Source organism: Octopus sinensis, linkage group LG23, assembly GCF_006345805.1.
Source record: "Octopus sinensis linkage group LG23, ASM634580v1, whole genome shotgun sequence".
NCBI lineage: Eukaryota > Metazoa > Mollusca > Cephalopoda > Octopoda > Octopodidae > Octopus > Octopus sinensis.
In genome coordinates, this window is record NC_043019.1 from 14,279,224 (window position 1) to 14,304,676 (window position 25,453).

The 25,453-nt window shown below is 38.7% G+C and overlaps 1 protein-coding gene across 6 annotated transcripts in view; it reads left to right on the forward strand.

Annotated features, from left to right (window-relative positions):
* The window catches only part of LOC115223496 (serine/threonine-protein kinase Sgk1), a 241,707-nt gene that overhangs the window by 153,155 nt on the left and 63,099 nt on the right, over positions 1 to 25,453 (forward strand). For 2 of the 6 annotated variants that reach the window (XM_029794107.2, XM_029794109.2), the window contains one exon: positions 5,431 to 5,451. The exons of 2 other annotated variants lie outside the window; for them this stretch is intronic. In XM_029794107.2, the coding sequence (XP_029649967.1) occupies positions 5,431 to 5,451 (21 nt within the window). Of the gene's footprint in view, positions 1 to 4,509; positions 4,570 to 5,430; positions 5,452 to 25,453 lie in introns of all 6 variants that reach the window. 2 more of the 6 variants (XM_029794105.2, XM_029794106.2) reach the window with 2 other exon arrangements.

Genomic DNA, 25,453 nt, shown 5'->3' on the forward strand with positions numbered 1-25,453 from the left:
AATCAACGGAACAGCCTGCTCGTGAAATTAACGTGTAAGTGGCTGAGCACTCCACAGACACGTGTACCCTTAACGTAGTTCTCGGGGATATTCAGCGTGACACAGAGAGTGACAAGGCCGGCCCTTTGAAATACAGGTACAACAGAAACAGGAAGTAAGAGTGAGAGAAAGTTGTGGTGAAAGAGTACAGCAGGGATCACCACCATCCCCTGCCGGAGCCTCGTGGAGCTTTAGGTGTTTTCGCTCAATAAACACTCACAACGCCCGGTCTGGGAATCGAAACCGCGATCCTATGACCGCGAGTCCGCTGCCCTAACCACTGGGCCATTGCGCCTCCACTACATATATATATATATATATATGTATGTATGTAAGTAAGCATAGCTTCAAAGTTATAGTAAAACCTGTAACTAGCTACATAACCATTTCCTTAAGTATATCATTGTATTGAATCCTTCACATCATCATCATCATCATCGTTTAACGTCCGTTTTCTGTGCTGGCACGGGTTGGACGGTTCGACCGGGGTCTGGGAAGCCAGGTGCTGCACCAGGCTCCAGTCTGATCTGGCAGTGTTCCTACAGCTGGATGCCCTTCCTAACGCCAACCACTCCGCAAGTGTAGTGGGTGCTTTTTACGTGCCACCGACACAGGTACCAGGGGAATCTGGCAGTGGCCACAATCGGTTGGTGCTTTTAACGTGCCACCGGCACGGAAGCCAGTCAAGGCGGTAGTGGAATCGGTTATGTTCAGATGGTGCTTTTTATGTGCCACCGGCACAGAAGCCAGTCGAGGCAGCACTGGCATCGGCAAGATCATCGTCAATTCTCTTCTTTCATCTTCTGTTAACAGCATTACCCTGTAGTCTTTATATATATATATATATATATGTGAAGGCGCGTGGCTTAGTGGTTAGGGTGTCAGCACCATGATCGTAGGATTGTGGTTTCGATTCCTGGACCGGGCATTGCATTGTGTTCTTGAGCAAAACACTTCATTTTCACATTGCTCCAGTCCACTCAGCTGGCAAAATGAGTAACGCTGCGATGGACCGGCGTCCCGTCAAGCTGGGGAACACATATGCCATAGAAACTGGGCCCATGAGCCTGACTAGGCTTTAAAAGAGCGCATTTATTTTTATTATATATATATATATATTGATAAAAATGGTAAGACAACAAAAGAATGAAAGAGACCTCGATATTATGTAAATAGAGGAATTTTTCTGTAAATGTAATATGTGACAATTATTCGGTAGCCATGATAAAACTCCGAGTTTCGGATGCTGGGGTGGAAATTCACACCGCCATATAACTGAAGATATGGCGGCGTGGATTTGCACCCCGGCACCCGAAACTCGGAGTTTTATCATGGCTACCGAATAATTGTTACATATTACATTTACAGATATATATATATATATCCATATATATATATGAGAAAGAGAGAGAGAATAACAGGAAGAAATTTCTGGTATTTCATTTATTTCATATCCACGTCTTTAAGAAGGGAATATGGTGGAATTTGAACTCAGAACATAAAAGACGGATGAAATGCCACTAAGCATTTTGCCAGACAGGCTAATGACCAAAGCAAGAGATAAATGCGAGAAAATAACTGTCATTATTAAGCTGAAGTTTTGAACATAAATCAAAGAGAAATTTTGATGGGAGCTTTTAAATTAGACTTCTTTGACCGACCCCTTTTTTTTTTTGTTGAAATGCATTGTTTTGGTTTCAAATAATTTTGAAAATATTAAAGAATTATTTTTTTCTTTTAAATAACTTAATCATTCTGGAGTTGGTGCTTGGAACATAAATCATGAAATTTTGATGGAAGGTTTTTTAAAATTTAATAAAGAAAGCAGAAAAGGAACTGAGAGAAGAATACGGTATATGAGGAATCGGAAGACTTTTCTTGTAATTAATTTTTGAAAATAACGAAGAATTTCATAAAATAACTTTGTCATTATTAAGTGGAAGTTTGGAACATAAATCAATGAAATTTTACAATATGGAAATCGCTTTAAAACAGGAAGCTTTGTATCAGAGGAATCAGGATTGGTCTCAGGTAGCTTTGGTGTGAAAAGGGTTCAGGCTTTGTGTTTGGCATTGCTGTCTTGGCAAACTCTGCAGATGATTGCCTCCCGCAGATATAATGGCTTCGTCTTTACTCACACACACACACACATGTGTGTGTGCATGCATGCTAGACTTCTCTAAATTTCATATACTCTTTTACTTGTTTCAGTCATTTGACTGCGGCCATGCTGGAGCACCGCCTTTTAGTCAAGCAAATCGACCCCAGGACTTATTCTTTGTAAGCCTATTCTATTGGTCTCTTTTGCCAAACCGCTAAGTTACGGGGATGTAAACACACCAGCATCAGTTGCCAAGCGATGTTGGGGAGGGGTGGTGCAGACAGACGCACACACACACACACACACATACATACACACATATATATATTTTGAATAGGATTTGATTGGTAGAGGATAGTCACATGATTGGTCTTAGAAATTTTTGTAGGTTGCCCACCACGTCCATGTGTTACTATCAAGTGACAATGTTCTTTGGCTTCAATGGAATATTTTACACTACCTTGTTTTTTTTTCCACCTTGTTTTGTACCTGTATGTTTACTTTTGTGTGTGTGATCATCAGCATTATTTAATGTCCCTCTTCCATGTTGACATAGGTTGGACAGTTTGACAGGAGCTGGCAAGCTAGAGAGTTGCACCAAACTCTATTTGTTTTGGCGTTGTTTCTATGGCTGGATGCCTTTCCATACACCAACCACATTACAGAGTGTACTGGGTGAAAAAGCACCCTATACACTCTGTAATGTGGTTGGCACAAACACCAGCAGGGTTGCAAATTAACATATATATATATATATATTATATATATATATATATATATATATATATATATATACTAGCTGTATCGCCTGGCGTTGCTCGGCTTGTTTCGACCCTTGACCCTTTAGAATTGGATTTTTGAAAAGTAAAAATTTTGCATCATGTAACTTGTTATTCTCTTTAAGTGAACATTTTTCTGGTTGAAATACATCGAAAAATGGCGACACAGCAGTAAAAGAATCATTAAAAAATAGGGATTTTCATAGAAAAAAAAGCACCTTTTTGATGTAAAAAGTTTTTGGTCTTAACATGGTCCGATTTGAATTTTTTCTTCTACGGAATGAAGAGCAAGCCTTCTTCTATCATACTCTCAATTTTGGTTAACTTGCGCCACAGGGTCTCGGAGGAGATAGTGTTAGTTGAAGGCTACCAAACCTGCCATACACAGAAAACTTCAGCTTTATATATAAAGATATATATACACACACACACACACACATATATATACATACATAAATACCTTTTTGGTCATGAATGATCATACGATTGCACCTAGAAAGATACCCTCCGAGGCACAAGTCTGGGTAAGGTTGTTTATGGAAGACCAGCAGTCACCCCTGCATACCAGCCTCCCCTCTCCATGCCACTGATGTTATCCAGGGGAAAGGCAAAGGGGCCGATACAGGCTTGGCACCAGTGACTTCACAACTCGTTTCTACAACTGAGTGAACTGGAGCAACACGAAATAAAGTGTCTTGCTCAAGAACACAGCACAGTCTGATCCAGGAATTGAACTCAATACTACATGATTGTGAGCTTGATGGTTTAACCACTGAGCCATGCACCTTCACTTATACACACATACATACAGGGCTTCCAAACAATTTCCATGTCCCAAATTCACACTCATAAGGCTTTGGTCTATCCGGGGGAGGGGGCTATAGTAGAAGACATTTACCCAAAGTGCTGTTCAGTTGGATTGAACATGGAACCATATGGTTGCAAAGACAGCTTCTTAACCACACAACCATGACTGCGCCTGTCAGTATGAAAATATGAGAGAACTGAAAGAAGGAGAAGAAATCTGTCCTGTTTTGTTGTTATTAGTTCAGAGTCAACAGATAAACCTAATTTAATGTGAAATGTCGATTTAACAAATACAGCTTTTTTCTTCATTTTTTTTCTTTTATTTTTGACTGAAATTCTTTTATTTTTGACTGAAAGTTTCAGAACACCAACTTAACTATATTCTTGCCAGGAATTTATTGGCCAGTTTCATTCCCTGCTGCAGATAAAACAAAATCATCAGAATCAATATTTCGACCATTTATTTTGTTCGTCTTATTTTATCTTCTGTTCATTTCGTTATTTGTTTCCGTTTCTTTCTTTCTCCCAAGGAGGGAAATGTCCAACATTGGTTTAAAAGAAGAAAAAAAAATTACTCTTGATGTCGGGATTTTTACCTTTTTTTATCCCCTCTGACGAGAAACTAACAATGATTTTTTGTTTCCTTTCCGATTTTTTTTTTTTTCGTTTGTTTAATTGTTTGGTAACGACTAGGAACGAATGTCCGTTACACGTCTTTTTTGCTTTGAGAGGTTAACCACTACTGTTTTATGATAACCCTTCCATTTATGACCTTCTCCGCAGATACCGTATCTCTTGGCAAGGTTACAAAACCCTCGAAGAAGCTACTCTCGAGCCTTCAAGGTATTACTCATTCAAACCCTGTTATTTTAATCCTCCTGACTGTAGCCTGCCTTGGTTTGGTTCATGAACTTACTCTCTGTGACATGAGTTTGATGTTGTTGTTCTCGTGGTGGTTGTTATATCTATCTATATAAAAATATATATTTACATGTATGTATATATGCATATATATATATATATATATATATATATATATACACACATACATATATAAATGTGTATTTGTACATATATATGTATATGTTTATATGCATATATATATATATACACATACATATATAAATGTGTATATGTACATATATATGTATATGTTTATATATGTGTGTGTATATATGCATATATATATATATATATATACATACACATACATATATAAATGTGTATATGTACATATATATGTATATGTTTATATATATATGTGTGTATATATGCATATATATATACACATATATATATGTGTGTGTATATGTATATATATGTATGCATATGTATGTGTATATATATAAACATGTATATATATATAAATATATAAATATATATAACAACTCTATTCTTTGCTTTTTCTTTTTTCTTTATTTCATTTTATACCCCCCAACAGAAACAAGTTATTCTCTGATTCCTATTCCACAGAGATTTTTTTTTATCCTTTAGTTCTCAAATTTTTGTTTGTCATCGAAGGTAGTTTTTTTTTGTCTCTTTCCCCCCCAAAAGTAGTTGTCTTGCTTAGACTGCAGTTACCAAAAAAAAAAAAAAAAAAAACTCTTTCAGTTTTTTTTAGCTTTGTTTTTGTTTTTTTTTCTTTGTTTATTTTTCTTTTTTCTCTTTCTTTGCTCAAATCGCCAGGTTTTTCTTTTGTTTCAGATCTGGTGTTCTAAGCCTCTTGTAAGTTCCAAAAACTATTCAGATAAATATTGGTTTTTGTGATTATTTTTGGTTCCTTTTTCTTTTTTTTTTTCCTGATCTGTGCTTTTTTTAATTTATTTTTATCGTTGTGCTGTATATTTACTGTTATGCTGCATGGTTTTATAAAATTATTTTTTTTGGTTTTGGTTACATTGATGCCATTATTGTTGTTCTTATATATGTATGTTATGGGTGTATTATTCATATATATATATATATGAATTTATATTTAATTTGTGAAGTAAGTAAATATGTAGTGATATTTTATTATTCAAGTGCACCTTGGTCTTCTTTGCAGTTGTTTGTCATTTCATCTATCTATTCATTTATGTTAACGAGAAAAAAAAAATGGATGAAAAATAATTTTAAAATTCAATTTATAGTTCTGGTATGTATTTTTATGGAATATACATGTGTGTATAAATATATATATATAATTGTATATGCTTAAGCATAAAGAAAATTGCTTGGAACAGTGGTAAAGAGCATTCGGAAATTTTCATAGCGTGAAAGATGAGAAAGAGTGTGTGTGTGTGTACATGAATATAAACATATATTTTTATGTATTTATATAGACATGCACACATACACAGGTATATATATGTGTGTTTAAATGTGCACTTGTGTGTGTACATATAAATGATGATGACTTAGCTGGCTGAAACTTCGAAGTCACTGTCAGTATTATTCTTATTAAAAAAATAATAAATTTGTACTCTACCAAATGTAATCCTTCAATTTAATGTAAAATTGTTTTTATCGTAACATAAAAACAAACCTATATATATATATATATATATATATATAACATGGTCTTTCGCTTATGAAGTATTGGTCAATATATATATATATTGTGTCTGTTTATATATTCCAAAGAAAATTCTGTCCATGTGTTTAGCATGAAAGAAAATGAATGCAAAATATAATTTTTAAAAATATGAATAAAGTTAAATATGCAAAATTTAGTGTTAGCTTTTGCCTTTGAGATTTTAAGTTACACACACTCACACACACACACACATATTTATGTGTGTGTGTGTGTTTGTACAGCAAAAATTTAGATTTAGATGAATATGGTACTTAAGTTAAAGGCACCAGAATTTGGTATGGTATTATCCATATAAATCAAATGGGGTCTTTGGATATCCTTGTTGCTTATTTTGATTATATATATATATATATATATATATATATATATGTATGTATGTAGTTGTAGTATTTCAGGAGTAAATATAGCTCTAATAGTGGATTGGTTGAAAACATAATAGTGACTGTGATGGTGATGAAGAGGAGAAGGCAGCAATAAGAAGAGGAATAGAAATTATTTGATGTAAACAAGCAGATAGAAAAATCTGACGTTGGAATGAAAATCAATAGCAGAGCTAATAAAACAAGAAAATGTAAATAGAGAAATAAATAAATATATAAAACAAGAAAATCGCTATCCACAGTGTTCTTAGAGAATAAACTGCTGTATGTACTATAACGGTATCGGAATACCTAACAATGACTTTCTTCCAAGTGTTTTTACACCTGTGTTCTTAACATTTCTGCATGTGCTTTTAAATGCACGTGGACACCTTCTTTGTGTGTTTCTACCTTTCGTTTAAGAATTTAAACATGCTCGTTGATTGTTAATCTGGAAATGGAGGCGTTCTCTTAGAACCTGGTGTCGGGGTTGGAAGGGTTATTAGGGATTCAAATCGTGTAGAGCTTGACTGAAGCTGGAATCGCAGGAGGTGTTTGGAGAGCTATTCAGGAAATCTGCAAGTTGCGTTTGGCATGAGTGTTAAAGAGAAATGACAGGTGTAAGAGGGGGAATCTCCATTATGAATGTTCCTTTGGAATGGAAATGTCTATTAATTGAATTATAGTATTTGTGAGTGAGAATTCCATAGACACTTGTACCTTTAATGCAGGGGTCACCAAACTTCTTACACGGTAGGCCAGATAACGGAAAGAATGACAAATGCAGGCCGCATAACCATTTTGTTCATTACAATACAGTGAATACACAAAAAATAAAGACAGCCAACATGTTTTATTTACCCATTTCTTTACTACCCACAAGGGGCTGAACACAGAGGGGACAAACAAGGACAGACAAACGGAGTAAGTCAATTACATAACTGGTACTTATTTAATTGACCCCGAAAGGATAAAAGCCAAAGTCAACCTCGGCGGAATTTGAACTCAGAATGTAACGGCAGACGAAATACCCATTTCTTTACTACCCACAAGGGGCTAAACACAGAGGGGACAAACAGGGACAGACAAACGGATTAAGTCGATTACATCAACCCCAGTACATAACTGGTACTTATTTAATTGACCCCGAAAGGATAAACGCCAAAGTCAACCTCGGCGGAATTTGAACTCAGAACGTAACGGCAGACGAAATACCCATTTCTTTACTACCCACAAGGGGCTAAACACATAGGGGACAAACAAGGACAGACAAACGGATTAAGTCGATTACATCGACCCCAGTGCGTAGCTGGTAAATTCCATTGTCTCGACCACGGTCGAACAATGATGATGATGATGGTACTTATTTAATTGACCCCCAAAAGGATGAAAGGCAAAGTCGACCTCAGCAGAATTTGAACTCAGAACGTAACGGCACACGAAATACCCATTTGTTTACTACCCACAAGGGGCTAAACACAGAGGGGACAAACAAGGACAGACAAAGGGATTAAGTCGATTACATCGACCCCAGTGTGTAACTGGTACTTATTTAATTGACCCCGAAAGGATGAAAGGCAAAGTCGACCTCGGCGGAATTTAAACTAAGAACGTAACGACAGACGAAATACCGATTGGCATTTCGCCCGGCGTGCTAACGTTTCTGCCAGCTTGCTGCCATTTACCAAAATGTTACCAAAGAAGGCGATGTTAGCAATAAGATAGTTATATCACACCCAGTGCGCACATATCCGAATCTCACAAACTAAGCAGCAAAATGGATTATTGAGATTTGTGAAACTGGTGTTTAGCTTTGACGATATCACCAATATCTGCTTTGGAATTGCTGCATCCAACCAAGAGAATTGCTTCCAAATGTTCATCAGACGACCTCGTTCGATGTGCTGACTTCACATTCTTCATTTCTGAAAATGTTTGCTCACAGACATGAGTTGTTCCAAATACTGATGCCATACCCGAGGCAAATGAACTCCCATTGCTGGTACTTACACAAAAGGTGCAGTGCGGCAGTGAGCCGGATGAACTGACCTCGCAGTCCGTAGTTTGCTTTAACCCTTTCATTACTGTATTTCTGTTGAGATGTTCTGTGTTTCTTTCAATTACTTTAAATATAACAAAGAATTTAGTAAAATAACTTAATTATCATTCAGCTAGTGTTAGGAACATAAATTGTGATTAAGGTTTGGTGGAAGATTTCAATTCAAAACTTATGAAAACAAAACATTTGTATACAGAGCCAGAGCTGGTTTCAGCCGGGTTGGTAACAAAAGGGTTAATGTAATCCTCATTACAGAATAGTTTTGCCAATGTTTGTGATGCTCTTGCTCTTTGAATTACACATGATCCATTCAACAGGCTTTAGAACAGAAAAGTTGAGCTATCATCATCATCATCGGGTCCACCCTCTCGCCCCAGCACCTCTGTTTTTCTCACTTTCCTGCCCCACCTGGTCGCTCCTGCCCTCTCTTCTAAAATGTGACTAGTCATGTAGTTGCTCTGGCTCCTTTTCTCATACTTTTACCCCCTCGTCTCCTGGCATAATTTGCTCGACTAAAGGCAGTGCTCCAGCATGGCCACGGTCAAATGACTGAAACAAGTAAAAGAGTAATCTCGGTGGGATGCCAGTCCATTGGGATTAGTCATTTTTGCCAGGAAAATGGACTGGAGCAATGCGAAGTGACGTGAAGTGTTTTGCTCAAGAACACAATGTGTCGCCCAGTCCAGGAAATGAAACTACAGTCTTTCGATCATGAGTTCAGTACGCTAACCACTAAGCCATGTGTCCGCACAAAGACAGTGTAAGGTGTTGAGTGAATCAGCTAAAGAGAGATATGGGGACAATGGAACACAGTGCTGGTATAGAAAGAGAAAGATGAGATGCGACTACTAACCTCGTTAAGGTAGCCAACACCCTGTATGACATAGAGTAGAACACGTGACAATATACAAGAGATGCCAAAAAAAAAAAACAACCAAAAAAACATTGCTGTGTCATTTCATTTTGATGTTAGTTATATATATAGGGTGTCCGTAAATTACCTTTACAGCTTGAGAAATTCAAGGGTAAAAGAAGAATAAGGATATCTCTTCAGAGTTTGTTGGAAAACACAGAGACAAATAAATAAAGTATTATTAGAAACATCAGAACACTTTCAAGTGGACTCCATTGGTTGCACACAAGTTGATTGATGGATATCAACTTTGATAGATGGAATAAGATGTAGAAATTGTAGAGATAGTTTATGAAAACCTTGTGTGTGTGTGTGATGAAAATATATATATATACATATATATATATATATATATATATATATATATATATATATATACTTATTCAAAGCAGCAGAAAATTCAACAAAACCTGCCGTTCTAGCAAAAACTTTCCGACAAACGGCAACGGGAAACTCAGAGTAACAGGTTTTGCTGAATTTTCTGCTGCTTTGAATAAAGCATATTACTCTACCACTGGTATTAGAGTACTCTTTTTTCCACCTTGTTTCACATTTATGTGTTTACTCCGGTATATATATATATGTGTGTGTGTGTATATATATACTACTAATATAGGATGAAGTTTTTTACAGAAAAAATTTCATCAAAAAGTGGCAGCATATTAAAATACCATTAAAGGTTAAACTTATAAACAAGGGCAAAAGAAAATTATTCTCTCTCTCTCTCTCTCTCTCTATAGATATATATATATATATATATATATATATATATATAACAATTTAGGAATGGCCTAAACAGGCCATTCGTCCACCAGAAAGAGCAGCCAGAACTCCTACCGCAAGTAGTGTAATTCGGAATAAGTGAAAATAAAAACATTTACTGAATTAGGGTAAATGTTTTTAAATTTCACTTATTTCCGAATTAACTACTTGGCGTAGGAGTTCTGGCTGCTCTTTCTGGTGGACGAATGGCCTGTTTAGGCCATTCCTAAATTGTTATATTTGTCTATTTAGTCTTTGACTATCTTTTCCCTTTTCCACCAGGCCGCTGGTAGCGATAAATTTTTACTGATTTTTGCTACCCTAAATGATTAATTATATATATAATATATATACTATATATATATATATATATTACGTGTCCGTAAATATCTTTACAATTTGAAAAATTCAGAAAAACAAAAAAAATAAGGCTAACTCAGCAGAATTTATTGGAAAACAGGCAAACAAATGGAGTTTTCTTAGGAACATCAGAATACTTCGACATAGACTGCATTGGTTGTTTGCAACCTGCTGAGTTATACTTACGTAAATGCCAGCATGGGAAGTGGATGTTAAACGATGATAATGATGATGATCTCAATTTATTTCCTTGCAAGAGCTGCTCTTGTCACTTCCTGGGAATTAGCAATGAAAGGACTCTTTCACCCTCTCACCACCATCTCTCTGTCTCCCTTCCAGACACTCCCACCCATCCTCACATGATGTATCTCCTTCTCATAATGTATATAATGGGGTGGCCATGTATCTTCTCTATAGCAAGACCCCTGTGCTTGTCCTTCAGTCATTCTTAGCCATCAACGTCTGGCATAAAGACACCCCTGCCCCTTCTCAAATATGCTCCCACTTAGTCGAAGGTGTTTTTTCCGTTTCCTTTCTTTACTTTGTCTTGCAAGTGACTTAGCAGCCTCACTAGTGCCAGGTCCATGGAAAAAAGCCCTCAGTCCACTCTGTAAAGCGGTTGGCACTAGGAAGGGCATCCAGCCATAGAAACCTTGCCAAAGCTGGCATTATGCCCGGATGCATCTCTGCAGCTCATTGGACCCTGTGAAACCAAGCAACACAACCATCCTGCATCCACTGAGGCCAAAAAAAAAAAAAATTAAAAGAAAAGAAAGCACTTGCCCCATATGCCTTATTGTGGGATTGAACCGGGGAACTTGTGATGACAAAGCAAACTTCTTAACCACCTGGCCATGCTTGCAACCACCATTACATGACAAATGAACATTAGATAATGCTTTCTACTATAAGCACAAGGCTATCAATTTCGTGGGGGGAGGGGGGCTAGTCAATTACATCGACCCCCCCCCCCTGTGTTCAACTGGTTCTAATTTTATCCATCCTGAAAGGATGAAAAGTAAAGTCAACCTTGGCGGAATTTGAACTCAGAACATAAAGATTGACAAAATGCTACTGAGCATTTTGCACAGCAATGATGACAAAGATCACGATGGTAAAGTTTTCTCCAGACTATTTCTGCTAGTTGCATCTATTTCCTAGACTCTGGATGGCGGTGAAGGTGTTGATGTTGCCTTAAAAATCATAACCTATATCTTGTAGGTTCTCTCTCAGAAGTTAGCATGTCTTTAGGGAAGTGACTATGTCTTTCTTTCTTGTTGTCTTATGATCTACCTTGGCACAGAAGCATTCCATTGCTTCGTTAACTGAACTATCTGTTCAATCACTAAACTACTTAATTAATAATCTAACTTGTAAGTGACTGAGTATTCCGTTGACATGTGTACTCAGGCTGACTCAGCACAAAACAGCAGGTGACAAAGATGAATGTTTGAATTTAAGATGTGTTCCAGCCAGCAGGCTTCTCTACAGTTTCTGTGTACCCAGTTTTCCTTCATGAGTCTTGCATTCACCCAAGGAAGCTATCTTTCCTGTATCGGTACACTTGTTTCAGCCATGGGACTGCGACCATACTGGGGCACCATTTTGAAGGGTTTCTAGTCAAGCAGATTGACCTTGGTATTTAATTTTTTAAAGATTGGTGGTTATTCTATTGGTCTCGTTTGCAGAACTGCTAAGTTACAGGGATGTAAATAAACCAACACCAAATGTGAAGTGGTAGAGAAACAAATACAAACGCAAAGACATATATACACACACATACATATTTACAGCAGGCTTCAACACAGTTTCCATCTATCAAATTCATTCACAATGCATTGGTTTGTCTGTTTGTTTGTTCCTTCTCGAGCCATGCCTGGCTCATTAGGGCCGGTTTCCCGGTTTCTTTGGCGTATAGGTTCCCCACCTGAATGGGACGCCGGTCCGTCACAGGTGAGCTACAAGATGCAGGAGGAAAGAGTGAGAGAAAGTTGCGGCAGAAGAGTCAGCAGAAATTCGCCATTACTTTCTGCCGGAGCCGCGTGGAGCTTAAGTGTTTTGCTCATAAACACACACATCACCCGGTCTGAGATTCGAACCCGCGATCCCTCGACCGCATGACCACTGCTCTAACCACTAGGCCATGTGCCTCCACATTGGTTGGTCTGGGTCTATAGTAGAAGACACTTGCCCAAGGTGCCATGCAATGGGACTGAACCTGAAATCACAGGGTTACAAAGTAAGCTTCTTATCTACACAACCCTCCTGCATCCAGTAAGGTAAAAAAAAAAAAATTAAAAGGAAACAAAACACTTGCCCCAAATGCCTTATCGTGGGATTGAACTGGGAACTTGTGATGACAAAGCAAACTTCTTAACCACTTGGCCATGCTTGCAACCACCATTACATACATATAGAGTAGGAGAAGGTTTTAAGAATAAGGTCTGCAAAACGAACAATTCCTTAGATTGTGTCTCATCCATTTGTCTTCTTCAAACACCATCAATGTATTACTTTTGCTATCTGACTGACGAGATTTAAACTTTGTATCTATTATTTCTCTTTCGTTGTCTTTGACTGTTTTCTTTCGTCTGTTTTGTTAATTTTCTCCAAAACTTCAAATGTAACATTCTTAAATACAAAAAAAAACCCAAACATTTCATAGAAAGTTTCAACAAGATTAATGCCTTTTGTTACCACAATTCTGTTGAAATACAATACGCTACTTCTGTTTCAATTAATTTTGGAAAATAACAAAGAATTTAGTAAAATATTTTTATCGTTATTATGTCAATTAACATGAAATTTTCGTAGAAGGTTTAAAGTTTTTAATTTGAATCACTTTAAAACAGCAAGTTTGTATTGTAGAGAGCCAGGGGTGGTCTCGGGTAGGTTGGTATGAAAAGGGTTAAAATTGACAAACAATTTTTTTCATTTGTATTATATTGATGCATCTTAAAATTTGTACGAAATAAGAGAAAAAAAGAGAAAAAGAAGACCTTTGAGAATAAACACTCAAAAATGGCTGATACTTTGAAAAAAAAACCCCATAAAATTGAAATAATTTCCATACTACTTGAATTTAAATTTCAACAGATTGCTTTGGCTTCAGCAGATAAAAAAGAAATGAATTGAGTAAATCCAACATTACTTCTAATCTCTTTCTATCCGTAAAAATATGTATGGACTCTGTCTTTTTTTTTTTTTTGTTTTGTTTCCTCTCTTTCTGGCTTTTCCTGATTTTGAAAGTTTATGTAAATCTGTGATTTCAGATGTTATAGAAGAATATCTGTTAAGGGAGCATCCAATGGTAGTGTTTGTCTTTGCCGTGTACGTGTCGGATATCCGAATGTCGTAACTGGAGAGTGATTATTCAATGCATTCATAAAGGCTCCTGTCTTTAATCTTCTTTTTTTTTTTTTAACTAAATATTGATATTGGTTGTTTGGTGATCAGTATATAATGTAAAACTGCCTGAAAGCAAGAAAAAAAAAGAAAAGTTTGCCATTTTCCGAATGCTTGCTATGATAGCCTTCACCTTCCTTCTTTGCAATTAAGGAAAAATTTTTGGTGTCAGGATGAGAAAGAAAAGGATAAGTTTTATTACAGCAGTTATTACAGTGTGGAAAAGATATTCCCAAGAGAAATGGTCTAAACACGTGGAGTAGGACTGAAGTTAGATCGGTAAAAAGGAGAGAGAGAGAGAGAAATCACCTATTGAAGTTTTCAGCAGATGAACAGCAGATATATTTCTTTGCTACCCACAAGGGGCTAAATGCAGAGGGGACAAACAAGGACAGACAAACGGATTAAGTCGATTGCATCGTCCCCAGTGCGTAACTGGTACTTAATTTATCGACCCCGAAAGGATGAAAGGCAAAGTCAACCTTGGCAGAATTTGAACTCAAAACGGAAAGACAAACGAAATACCTATTTCTTTACTACCCACAAGGAGCTAAACACAGAGAGGACAAACAAGGACAGACAAACGGATTAAGTCGATTGCATCGACCCCAGTGCGTAACTGGTACTTAATTTATCGACCCCGAAAGGATGAAAGGCAAAGTCGACCTCGGCGGAATTTGAACCCAGAACGTAACGGCAGACGAAATACTGCTACGCATTTCGCCTGCGTGCTAACGTTTCTGCCAGCTCGCCACCTGATAGCTGTCTTTTTTTATCTTTTGTCATGAAATAATAGGACTTGGGAGGGAGTTGGGTTGAGTTCTGAGAAAAGAGACACACTTGTAGAATAGTAACTAAACAAAGCTATAGTAGTCTGCAGAATTGTTAACATGCCAAGCAAAATGCTTATCACCATTTCTTCTGGTTTTATGTTCTGAGTTCAGATTCTGTCAAGGTCATCTTCGCATTTCATCCTTTTGGAAGTCATTAAAATAAGTACCAGTTGGGCGCTGGGGTGGATGTAATCAACTTAGCCCCTCCCTTAAAAAAGAAAATTGCTGGCCCAGTGCCAAACTTTGAAACCGAGACCATTATTTAACATTGCTAGGGGTTGTGCAACCACTGGTGAAGGCATATGGCTCAGTGGTTAGAGCATTGGGCTAACAATCATGAGGTAGTGAGTTTGATTCCCAGACCGGGCTGTGTGTTGTGTTCTTGAGCAAGAGACTTTATTTCACGTTGCTCCAGTTCACTCAGCTGTAGAAATGAGTTGTGACGTCACAGGTGCCAAGCTGTATCAGCCCCTTTGCCTTTCTCTTGGACAACATCAGAGGCATGGAGAGAGGGGAGGCTGGTATGCATGAGTGACTACTGGCCTTCCAAAAATGACCTTGCCCAGACTTATGCCTTAGAAGGGAACTTTCTAGGTGCAATCCCATGGTCATTTGTGACTGAAGGGGGTCTTTGTGAGCTTGATTCCTGGATTGAGCTGTGTGCTGTGTTCTTGAGCAAGAGACTTTATTTCACGTTGCTCCAGTTCACTCAGCTGTAGAAATGAGTTGTGACGTCACAGGTGCCAAGCTGTATCAGCCCCTTTGCCTTTCTCTTGGACAACATCAGAGGCATGGAGAGAGGGGAGGCTGGTATGCATGAGTGACTACTGGCCTTCCAAAAATGACCTGCCCAGACTTATGCCTTAGAAGGGAACTTTCTAGGTGCAATCCCATGGTCATTTGTGACTGAAGGGGGTCTTTGTGAGCTTGATTCCTGGATTGAGCTGTGTGCTGTGTTCTTGAGCAAGAGACTTTATTTCACGTTGCTCCAGTTCACTCAGCTGTAGAAATGAGTTATGGCATCACAGGTGCCAAGCTGTATCAGCCCCTTTGCCTTTCTCTTGGACACATCAGAGGCATGGAGAGAGGGGAGGCTGGTATGCATGAGTGACTACTGGCCTTCCAAAAATGACCTTGCCCAGACTTATGCCTTAGAAGGGAACTTTCTAGGGCAATCCCATGGTCATTTGTGACTGAAGGGGGTCTTTGTGAGCTTGATTCCTGGATTGAGCTGTGTGCTGTGTTCTTGAGCAAGAGACTTTATTTCACGTTGCTCCAGTTCACTCAGCTGTAGAAATGAGTTGTGACGTCACAGGTGCCAAGCTGTATCAGCCCCTTTGCCTTTCTCTTGGACAACATCAGAGGCATGGAGAGAGGGGAGGCTGGTATGCATGAGTGACTACTGGCCTTCCAAAAATGACCTTGCCCAGACTTATGCCTTAGAAGGAACTTTCTAGGTGCAATCCCATGGTCATTTGTGACTGAAGGGGGTCTTTGTGAGCTTGATTCCTGGATTGAGCTGTGTGCTGTGTTCTTGAGCAAGAGACTTTATTTCACGTTGCTCCAGTTCACTCAGCTGTAGAAATGAGTTGTGACGTCACAGGTGCCAAGCTGTATCAGCCCCTTTGCCTTTCTCTTGGACAACATCAGAGGCATGGAGAGAGGGGAGGCTGGTATGCATGAGTGACTACTGGCCTTCCAAAAATGACCTTGCCCAGACTTATGCCTTAGAAGGGAACTTTCTAGGTGCAATCCCATGGTCATTTGTGACTGAAGGGGGTCTTTGTGAGCTTGATTCCTGGATTGAGCTGTGTGCTGTGTTCTTGAGCAAGAGACTTTATTTCACGTTGCTCCAGTTCACTCAGCTGTAGAAATGAGTTGTGACGTCACAGGTGCCAAGCTGTATCAGCCCCTTTGCCTTTCTCTTGGACAACATCAGAGGCATGGAGAGAGGGGAGGCTGGTATGCATGAGTGACTACTGGCCTTCCAAAAATGACCTTGCCCAGACTTATGCCTTAGAAGGGAACTTTCTAGGTGCAATCCCATGGTCATTTGTGACTGAAGGGGGTCTTTGTGAGCTTGATTCCTGGATTGAGCTGTGTGCTGTGTTCTTGAGCAAGAGACTTTATTTCACGTTGCTCCAGTTCACTCAGCTGTAGAAATGAGTTATGGCATCACAGGTGCCAAGCTGTATCAGCCCCTTTGCCTTTCTCTTGGACAACATCAGAGGCATGGAGAGAGGGGAGGCTGGTATGCATGAGTGACTACTGGCCTTCCAAAAATGACCTTGCCCAGACTTATGCCTTAGAAGGGAACTTTCTAGGTGCAATCCCATGGTCATTTGTGACTGAAGGGGGTCTTTGTGAGCTTGATTCCTGGATTGAGCTGTGTGCTGTGTTCTTGAGCAAGAGACTTTATTTCACGTTGCTCCAGTTCACTCAGCTGTAGAAATGAGTTGTGACGTCACAGGTGCCAAGCTGTATCAGCCCCTTTGCCTTTCTCTTGGACAACATCAGAGGCATGGAGAGAGGGGAGGCTGGTATGCATGAGTGACTACTGGCCTTCCAAAAATGACCTTGCCCAGACTTATGCCTTAGAAGGGAACTTTCTAGGTGCAATCCCATGGTCATTTGTGACTGAAGGGGGTCTTTGTGAGCTTGATTCCTGGATTGAGCTGTGTGCTGTGTTCTTGAGCAAGAGACTTTATTTCACGTTGCTCCAGTTCACTCAGCTGTAGAAATGAGTTGTGACGTCACAGGTGCCAAGCTGTATCAGCCCCTTTGCCTTTCTCTTGGACAACATCAGAGGCATGGAGAGAGGAGGCTGGTATGCATGAGTGACTACTGGCCTTCCAAAAATGACCTTGCCCAGACTTATGCCTTAGAAGGGAACTTTCTAGGTGCAATCCCATGGTCATTTGTGACTGAAGGGGGTCTTTGTGAGCTTGATTCCTGGATTGAGCTGTGTGCTGTGTTCTTGAGCAAGAGACTTTATTTCACGTTGCTCCAGTTCACTCAGCTGTAGAAATGAGTTGCGACATCACTGGTGCCAAGCTGTATTGGCGCCTTTGCCTTTCCCTTGGATAACATCGGTAGTGTGGAGAGGAGAAGCTGGTAAGCATGGGTGACTGCTGGTCCTCCATAAACAATCTTGCCTGGACTTGTGCCTTGGAGGGTAGCCTTTTTGGTGCAATCCCATGGTCATTCATGGCTGAAGAGGATCTTTACATTATCACTGAGAAAATTACTTTACTTTATGTTATTTTATTTATTATTTCTTTTAGAGAAGTCTTTTCTGTTTTGTATCCTAAATAATAAATGGATTTTGGGTGGAAAAACGTTTGTTATTCTCTAATATTCTAATATAATATTAAGTCCCTTTATAACAGGTATAAATTGAACCCGTTTCCCAACCACATAGTTTTAGGTTCAGTTCAACCAATCGTCTTCTACTATATACCCTCAAGTTGCCCAAAGCTTTGTGAAGGGATTTGATAGAAGGGAAGTGAAAGAAGCTCGGTGTGAGTGTCTGTTTTTGTCTCCGTATCTTGACATGTTTTGACCGTAAATGAGCATCAGTACACAAGTGGTATCATTTTGTTTTGAATCTTGTTTGAAAGCATGGTCAGGCCATGGGGAAAATTTATCGGCTTGCTTGGAAACAGCTGAGAGTTGGTGATAGGAGGGGCATCCAACCATAGAAAATCTGCCATAGTAAAACCCATTGACCCATACAATCATGGAAAAGTATATAAGCAAACACACTCACCCCCTATATTCTTTTATTCTTTTACTATGTGGTCACTCAACCAACTAGAAATAGCAACCAGATCTCCAAGCACTAGTGAGGTCACCAAGTGTCCACAAGACAAGACCTCCCCTCCTCAACTGAGCAGGGTATCATATTGAAGAAGGTGAAAGTATGATAGAGAAAGGCAGCGAGCTGGCAGAACCGTTAGCACGCCGGGCGAAATGCTTAGCGGTATTTGGTCTGCCGTTACGTTCTGAGTTCAAATTCCGCTGAGGTTGACTTTGCCTTTCATCCTTTCGGGGTCGATAAATTAAGTACCAGTTACACACTGGGGTCGATATAATCAACTTAATCCGTTTGTCTGTCCTTGTTTGTCCTCTCTGTGTTTAGCCCCTTGTGGGTAGTAAAGAAATAGAAAGTATGATAGAGGGGAAAGAACAAGTGTCTTACTGAAGAAGAGATATTTAACTTCTCCAACTGATGAGAGAGAAAGAGATGGTGAGGGCATAACCCTTCAAAGCATGAGGTGAATGTAAGACAGAGAGTAGGGAGAACTTGAAGAGCAGTTAGGTATTTTTATGATAACCTCAAGCTGACTTAGACATATTGTTGTTGATGTTTGCATCCAGTGTTGCGTTACTATGGCAATCAAGTGCCAATTCTTTCAGAATCCATGACAGAAGCAAGACTCCTATGGCTTCACACATTTGGTTGTTAGAGAATTGATATGTCCAAAACCATATTAATTTAAGCAGAGTAGAATTTCTAGAACTAAAGCATATGATGGGGGAAATAATAACCACTGTAATCTTTCTGACGTGGACGGCTTCCATATTATTTTCATATGGGCCTCAGTGATTGCCTGCCATTTAGACAAGATTCTGAAATGGATTTGTTGTGATTTGAAGTTCTGCAGATTTTACAATGTCAGCCGAATAGGTACGGGTGTGGCTGTGTGGTTAACAAGCAACAGTGTCGCCTTGGGTTCAGTCCTGCTGCATAGCACCTAGGGCAAGTGCCTTCTACTATAGCCCCAGGCCAACCAAAGCTTTATGAGTGGATTTGATACAGGGGAAACTGAAAGAAGCCCATCGTATATGTATGTATAACCACAGATGTGCTTTTCTCACACTATTCTTTTCTTTCTCTGGACCTTTCCTGTTTCTGATGAAGAGCCTTTCTCAAAATGTTACACACACCCCTTTTTCCATCTTATACTGGGCATCAACCTAATACATTCACTGCGTATGTCCTTTTGTCTTTTGTACTTTTATTTAATTTTTATATATATATATATATATATATATATATATATATATATATACTAGCAGTATCGCCCAGCATTGCTCGGGTTTGTTTTGACCTTTTAGAATTGGAATGTTTGAAAAGTAAAAATTTTGCATTATGTAGCTTGTTATTCTCTTTAAGTGAACATTTTTCTGGTTGAAATACACCGAAAAATGGCAACGCAGCAGTAAAAAAATCATTAAAAAATCGGGATTTTCATAGAAAAAAAAAGCACCTTTTTGATGTAAATAATTTTTGGTCTTAACATGGTCCAATTTGAATTTTTTCTTCTACGGAAGGAAGAGCAAGCCTTCTTCTATCATACTCTCCATTTTGGTCAACTTGCACCGCAGGGTCTCGGAGGAGATAGTGTTAGTTGAAGGCTACCAAACCTGCCTCACACAGACAACTTCAGCTTTATATATAGAGAGATATACACACATGCATGTGCGCACACATACACACACACACACACGTATCTGCATTTGTGTGCCCCTGTCTAGACATCATGCGATGGTTGAAAATGAGCATCACCATCATACAAGCGAGCTTGTTTATTCCCAATTTATTTCCTTGAAAAACATACCTTTGTGATGGTGAAAAAATATCACTTTGCTTGAAAACAGGTGAGGGTTGGTGACGGGGAGAGCATCCAGCTGTAGAAAACGTGCCTCAGTAAACTCCATCTGACCCATGCAAGCATGGAAAAGTACTGCATTGCTATCTAAGGCCTGCAAATGCACATGCATGCATGCATGCATCACATTGTGTGTTTGCGCATTATTCTTTTACTTGTGCAATTGATAAAAAAAAAAAATGTACTTAATTTGTTTAATTAATAATTTTTCACTTTATTGTTATTGATTGAAAAATCTATGAGTGTTGACTTCAAATTGAATGTACAGGACGAGTTTGCTTTGTCTTTGATTTAGTTATGGTTTTTATCTGACTTTTATTTAACTTTTCGACTTTGCTTTATTCTTATTCAGCTTTCTGATAGGTTTTTGTGAAACGGTTTGATTGTTGTGAAAATGTAAATGTTACAAATTGGGATTTAAAAAAAAAAAAGGCTCCCTCTCTCCCTCACTCGCTAAGTCACTCACTCACTCATTTGCTTGCTTGCTCACTCACTTAGTCATTCACTCACTCACTAATTCCCTCACTCATTCATTCACTTGTAAACTCACTCACTCACTTGCTCAGTCAGTCACTCACTCACTCACTCATTCACTTGCTCACTCATTCACTTGCTAATTCACTCACTCACTCACTCACTCACTCACTCACTCACTCACTCACTCACTCACTCATTCGCTTGCTTACTCACTCACTCATTCAGTTGCTCACTCATTCACTCACTCACTCACTCATTCGCTTGCTTGCTCACTCACTCACTCATTCAGTTGCTCACTCACTCATTTGCTCACTTGCTCAGTCACTCTCTCATTCACTCACTAACTCCCTCGTTTTCCCTGCTGGCATAGGTTGGATGGTTTGACAGCAAAGCTGGCAAGTCAAAATTCTGTGACAAACTCCACTATCAGCTTTGGCATGGTTTTCTACGGCTGGATGCCTGTCCTAACATCAGCCACTCTACAGAGTGGCCTGGATGCTTTTGTACATGGCACCAGCAGCAGTGGAGTTCATCAACTAACTACTACTCCTAAACTGAGGGGGAATGGTATTGAGGGAGGTGGCTTTCTAGCAGCTGATGAGAGGTTGGAGTATGAATGGAGGGACAGAAACAGGTGTTCTGCAGTAGAGGAGATACATAGCTACCTCAGCTGGAGACAAGAGAGAGATGTATATGTCCAGCCCTTTGCTCTTGGAGCTCATAACTAGTAATACTACTTAGTGTAGTCATACATTTATTTACACAACACACACATATGATCGTTAGCCACTACACACATTTTTTTCTCTCCTTGTTTTTTCTGTGTCCCTTCCTGTAGAAGAGCGTAGGCTCAAAACGTAAAAGTCTTTTTCTCTTTCTGAGCGTTATACCACCTGTCTTCGTCTTTTGTTTTTTTCATAAACTCTCCCTATATATATATATATATATATATATATCACACACACATATAATAGAATAAGAAATTAAAAGTCCTTGGTACAGTATTATGTATTTGAAAAAAATGAATAGAAATGGCTTTTCTGATAATTTTTCCACTTTAATAATTAAATGTTTATAAATTATTAAAGTGGAAAAATTATCAGAAAAGCGATTTCTATTAATTTTTTTCAAATATTTAAATAAGTAAATTATATATATATATATTTCTTTTTATTTAAATATATATATTTATTTATTTATAAATTTTTAATTTTATTTGAGCAAAAAAAGATAAACTGATTAAAAGAAAAAAATAAAAGTAGAAGAGATTGGCTTGTTAAAAAATTAAAATGATTTATTTCTTTACAAAAATATGATAATCAGAATTCCACCATTGAAATGGTTCTTCCAAAATTGCTTCACTGAGGAAACAAAGTGAGAGAAGGGAATCAAATAATGAAAAAACAGGAGGCAGGCGTAACAGGCTGTACACCTTAATCCAAATGGTGCTTTCAGTTACATCAGGTGGACATAATAACAAAGACATGTATGGGAGAATGGCCAGTGACACTTGCCGCAACAGCCACCCTAATGTCAGAGGGCTCATTTCTCAGATGGGTTGCTGTCATCCTGATTTTATGGAAGAAACCAGCAGTGTGGAGTCTGAGAATAGCTGAGATTGAGGTCTCAACAGCAAAAATGATCATGGAATTGCACCTAGAAAGTTCCCCTCTGATGCACAAGTCTGGGCAAGGCTGTTTATGGAAAATCAGTAATCGCCATGTTTACCAGCTTTCCTTCTCCACGCCACCAATGTTATCCAAGGGAAAGGCAAAGGGGCCGATACAGCTTGGCACCAGTGACGTCGCAACCCATTGCTACAGCTGGGTGAACTGAAGCAATGTAAAATAAAGTGTCTTGCTCAAGAGCACAACACAGAGCTCAGACTGGGAATCAAACTCACAACCTCATGATTGTGAGCCCGGTGTGTTTACGTCCCCGTAACATAGCGGTTTGGCAAAAGAGGCCGATAGAATAAGTACTAGGCTTCCGAAGATAAGTCCTGGGGTCGATTAGTTCGACTAAAGGTTGTGCTCCAGCATGGCCGCAGTCAAATGACTGAGACAAGTAAAGAAACAGATTATTTATTTTATTTTTTTTTTGATTTTGCAGCTACCCCCATTATCGCCCTCCCCCTTTCATCAATGCACCCACTTTCTCCGGATCTTTCTACTGCTCCCAATGGTGGAGCAGTGCTGCCCACGTTGGAAACCACTGATTTAGAGTTACATAGTTTTAAGTGTGAAAAGATGCTGAGTTCATATCCCACTACTTGATGGACGGAAGTGGCATTGATGGGTGGCTTAAAACAACATGGCAATGCCGGACAGTAGGTGGTCATTGTCTTATAAATACCACTTCAACTGTCCAGGTGACACCAAGGACAATGGTTTGCTTTTAACTTAACACTGTTTTCTTCAGCCCTCCTTGATATTTTTGGGGGCTCTTATATATATATATATATATATATATATATATATATATATTTTAATGGAGGTGCAATGGCCCAGGATGGAGGATCGGGTTTCGATTCCCAGACCGGGCGTTGTGTGTGTTATTGAGCAAAAACACCTAAAAGCTCCACGAGGCTCGGCGAACCCTGTCGTACTCTTTCACACCCAACTTTCTCTCACTCTTTCTTCCTGTTTCTTGGGTAATGCTGCGAAGGACTGGCGTCCCATCCAGCTGGGGGAGGGGTGAACACATATGCCACAGAAACCGGGAAACCGGGCCCAAGAAAAATGGCTAGGCTTGAAAAGGGCGCATAAATAAAATTTATATATTTAATAATTATTTCTCCACCTTACATTTACATTCATACTTTCTCATTTCATCCACTCTCTCTCTCTCTCTCTCTCTTATTCATTCATTTTTTTTCTTTTCCTTTCCACTTGACATTTTTTCTTAATTAATCTGAAATCTTTGTGCACATGTTACATTCACACAATCTCCTCGCAACCATGCATACACATACACAACAATACATACACCAATATTATCAATCATACATCACATACACACAGTATGATAAATTTTTCTATGGCTTACTCTTGTTTTCTATATTTCATCGATTTCTCTCTCTCTCTCTCTCATATTTTCTTCTCTCTCTTACTCTCTTCTTTTTTCCTCTCTCTCTCTGTGTATGTCTCTATCTCACTTTAATATCATTTCTTAACTTCTCTTCTTTCTCTCTCTCTCTCTATATATATATATTTGTATATGTGCATGTGTGTGTCTATATATATGTTTGTGTGTGTATATATATATATGTGTGTGTGTGTGTGTATATATATATATATGTGTGTGTGTGTATATATATGTGTGTATGTGTGTGTGTGTGTGTGTATATATATATATATATGTGTGTATATATGTGTGTGTATATATATATATTTGTGTGTGTGTATATATACATATATGTGTGTATATATATATATGTGTGTGTGTGTGTGTATATATATATATATGTGTGTGTGTGTGTGTATATATATATAATGTATATCTTTAATATAATTTCTCGACTTCTTTTCCTTTCTCTTACCCACACACACAAATTTTCCTCTCTGTCTCTCTCTCTCTAGCTATATCTTTTTAATATCATTTAACTTCTCTTCCCCTACCCCTTCCACACTCTCTCTCTCTCTCCCCCTCTCTCCTTCCCAATTTCACTTTCAGACTTTATCCCACTTTATCCTCTTATGGCTATCATTCATTACATCTCCCACCACCACCCTTCCCAATGCCGAGTCATTATCACGATCCTCCTCCTCCCTTCTCCTCCTCACTGTTACTTTCCCCCACCACCACCACCATTACATGTACCATCACCACCATCCCCATCATCAATGCTATTACAATCACTCACATCACTACAACAACCATCATCATCATCATCATCATCATCATATCAACAAAGGATCCTATATGCAATTGTCCAACGTGTTAGAAATAGCAGCAAAAATGTCCCTCAGATCATATCCTGCCATTTCAAAAACAAGCATGAAGGAGACTGGATGATATCGTCCTTTTCCTGGACTGACCAATGCCCTGAGAGGGAATTTGGTAGATGGAAACTATGAGGAAGCCCGTCATATATTACCATATTAACATCCGTTTTTCCATGCCTGCATAGGTCAGATGCAGTTCATTAGGGCAAAATTCTTTCAATGGCTGGATGCCCTTCCTGTTGCCAACCTTCACCTGTTTCTAAGCAAGGTAATATCTAATATTCCCCCCTGGCAGAGAATTGGAAATGAATGACACTGTTTTACAACCGTCACACAATGTCAGAGCAAGGATCCACAAGCAT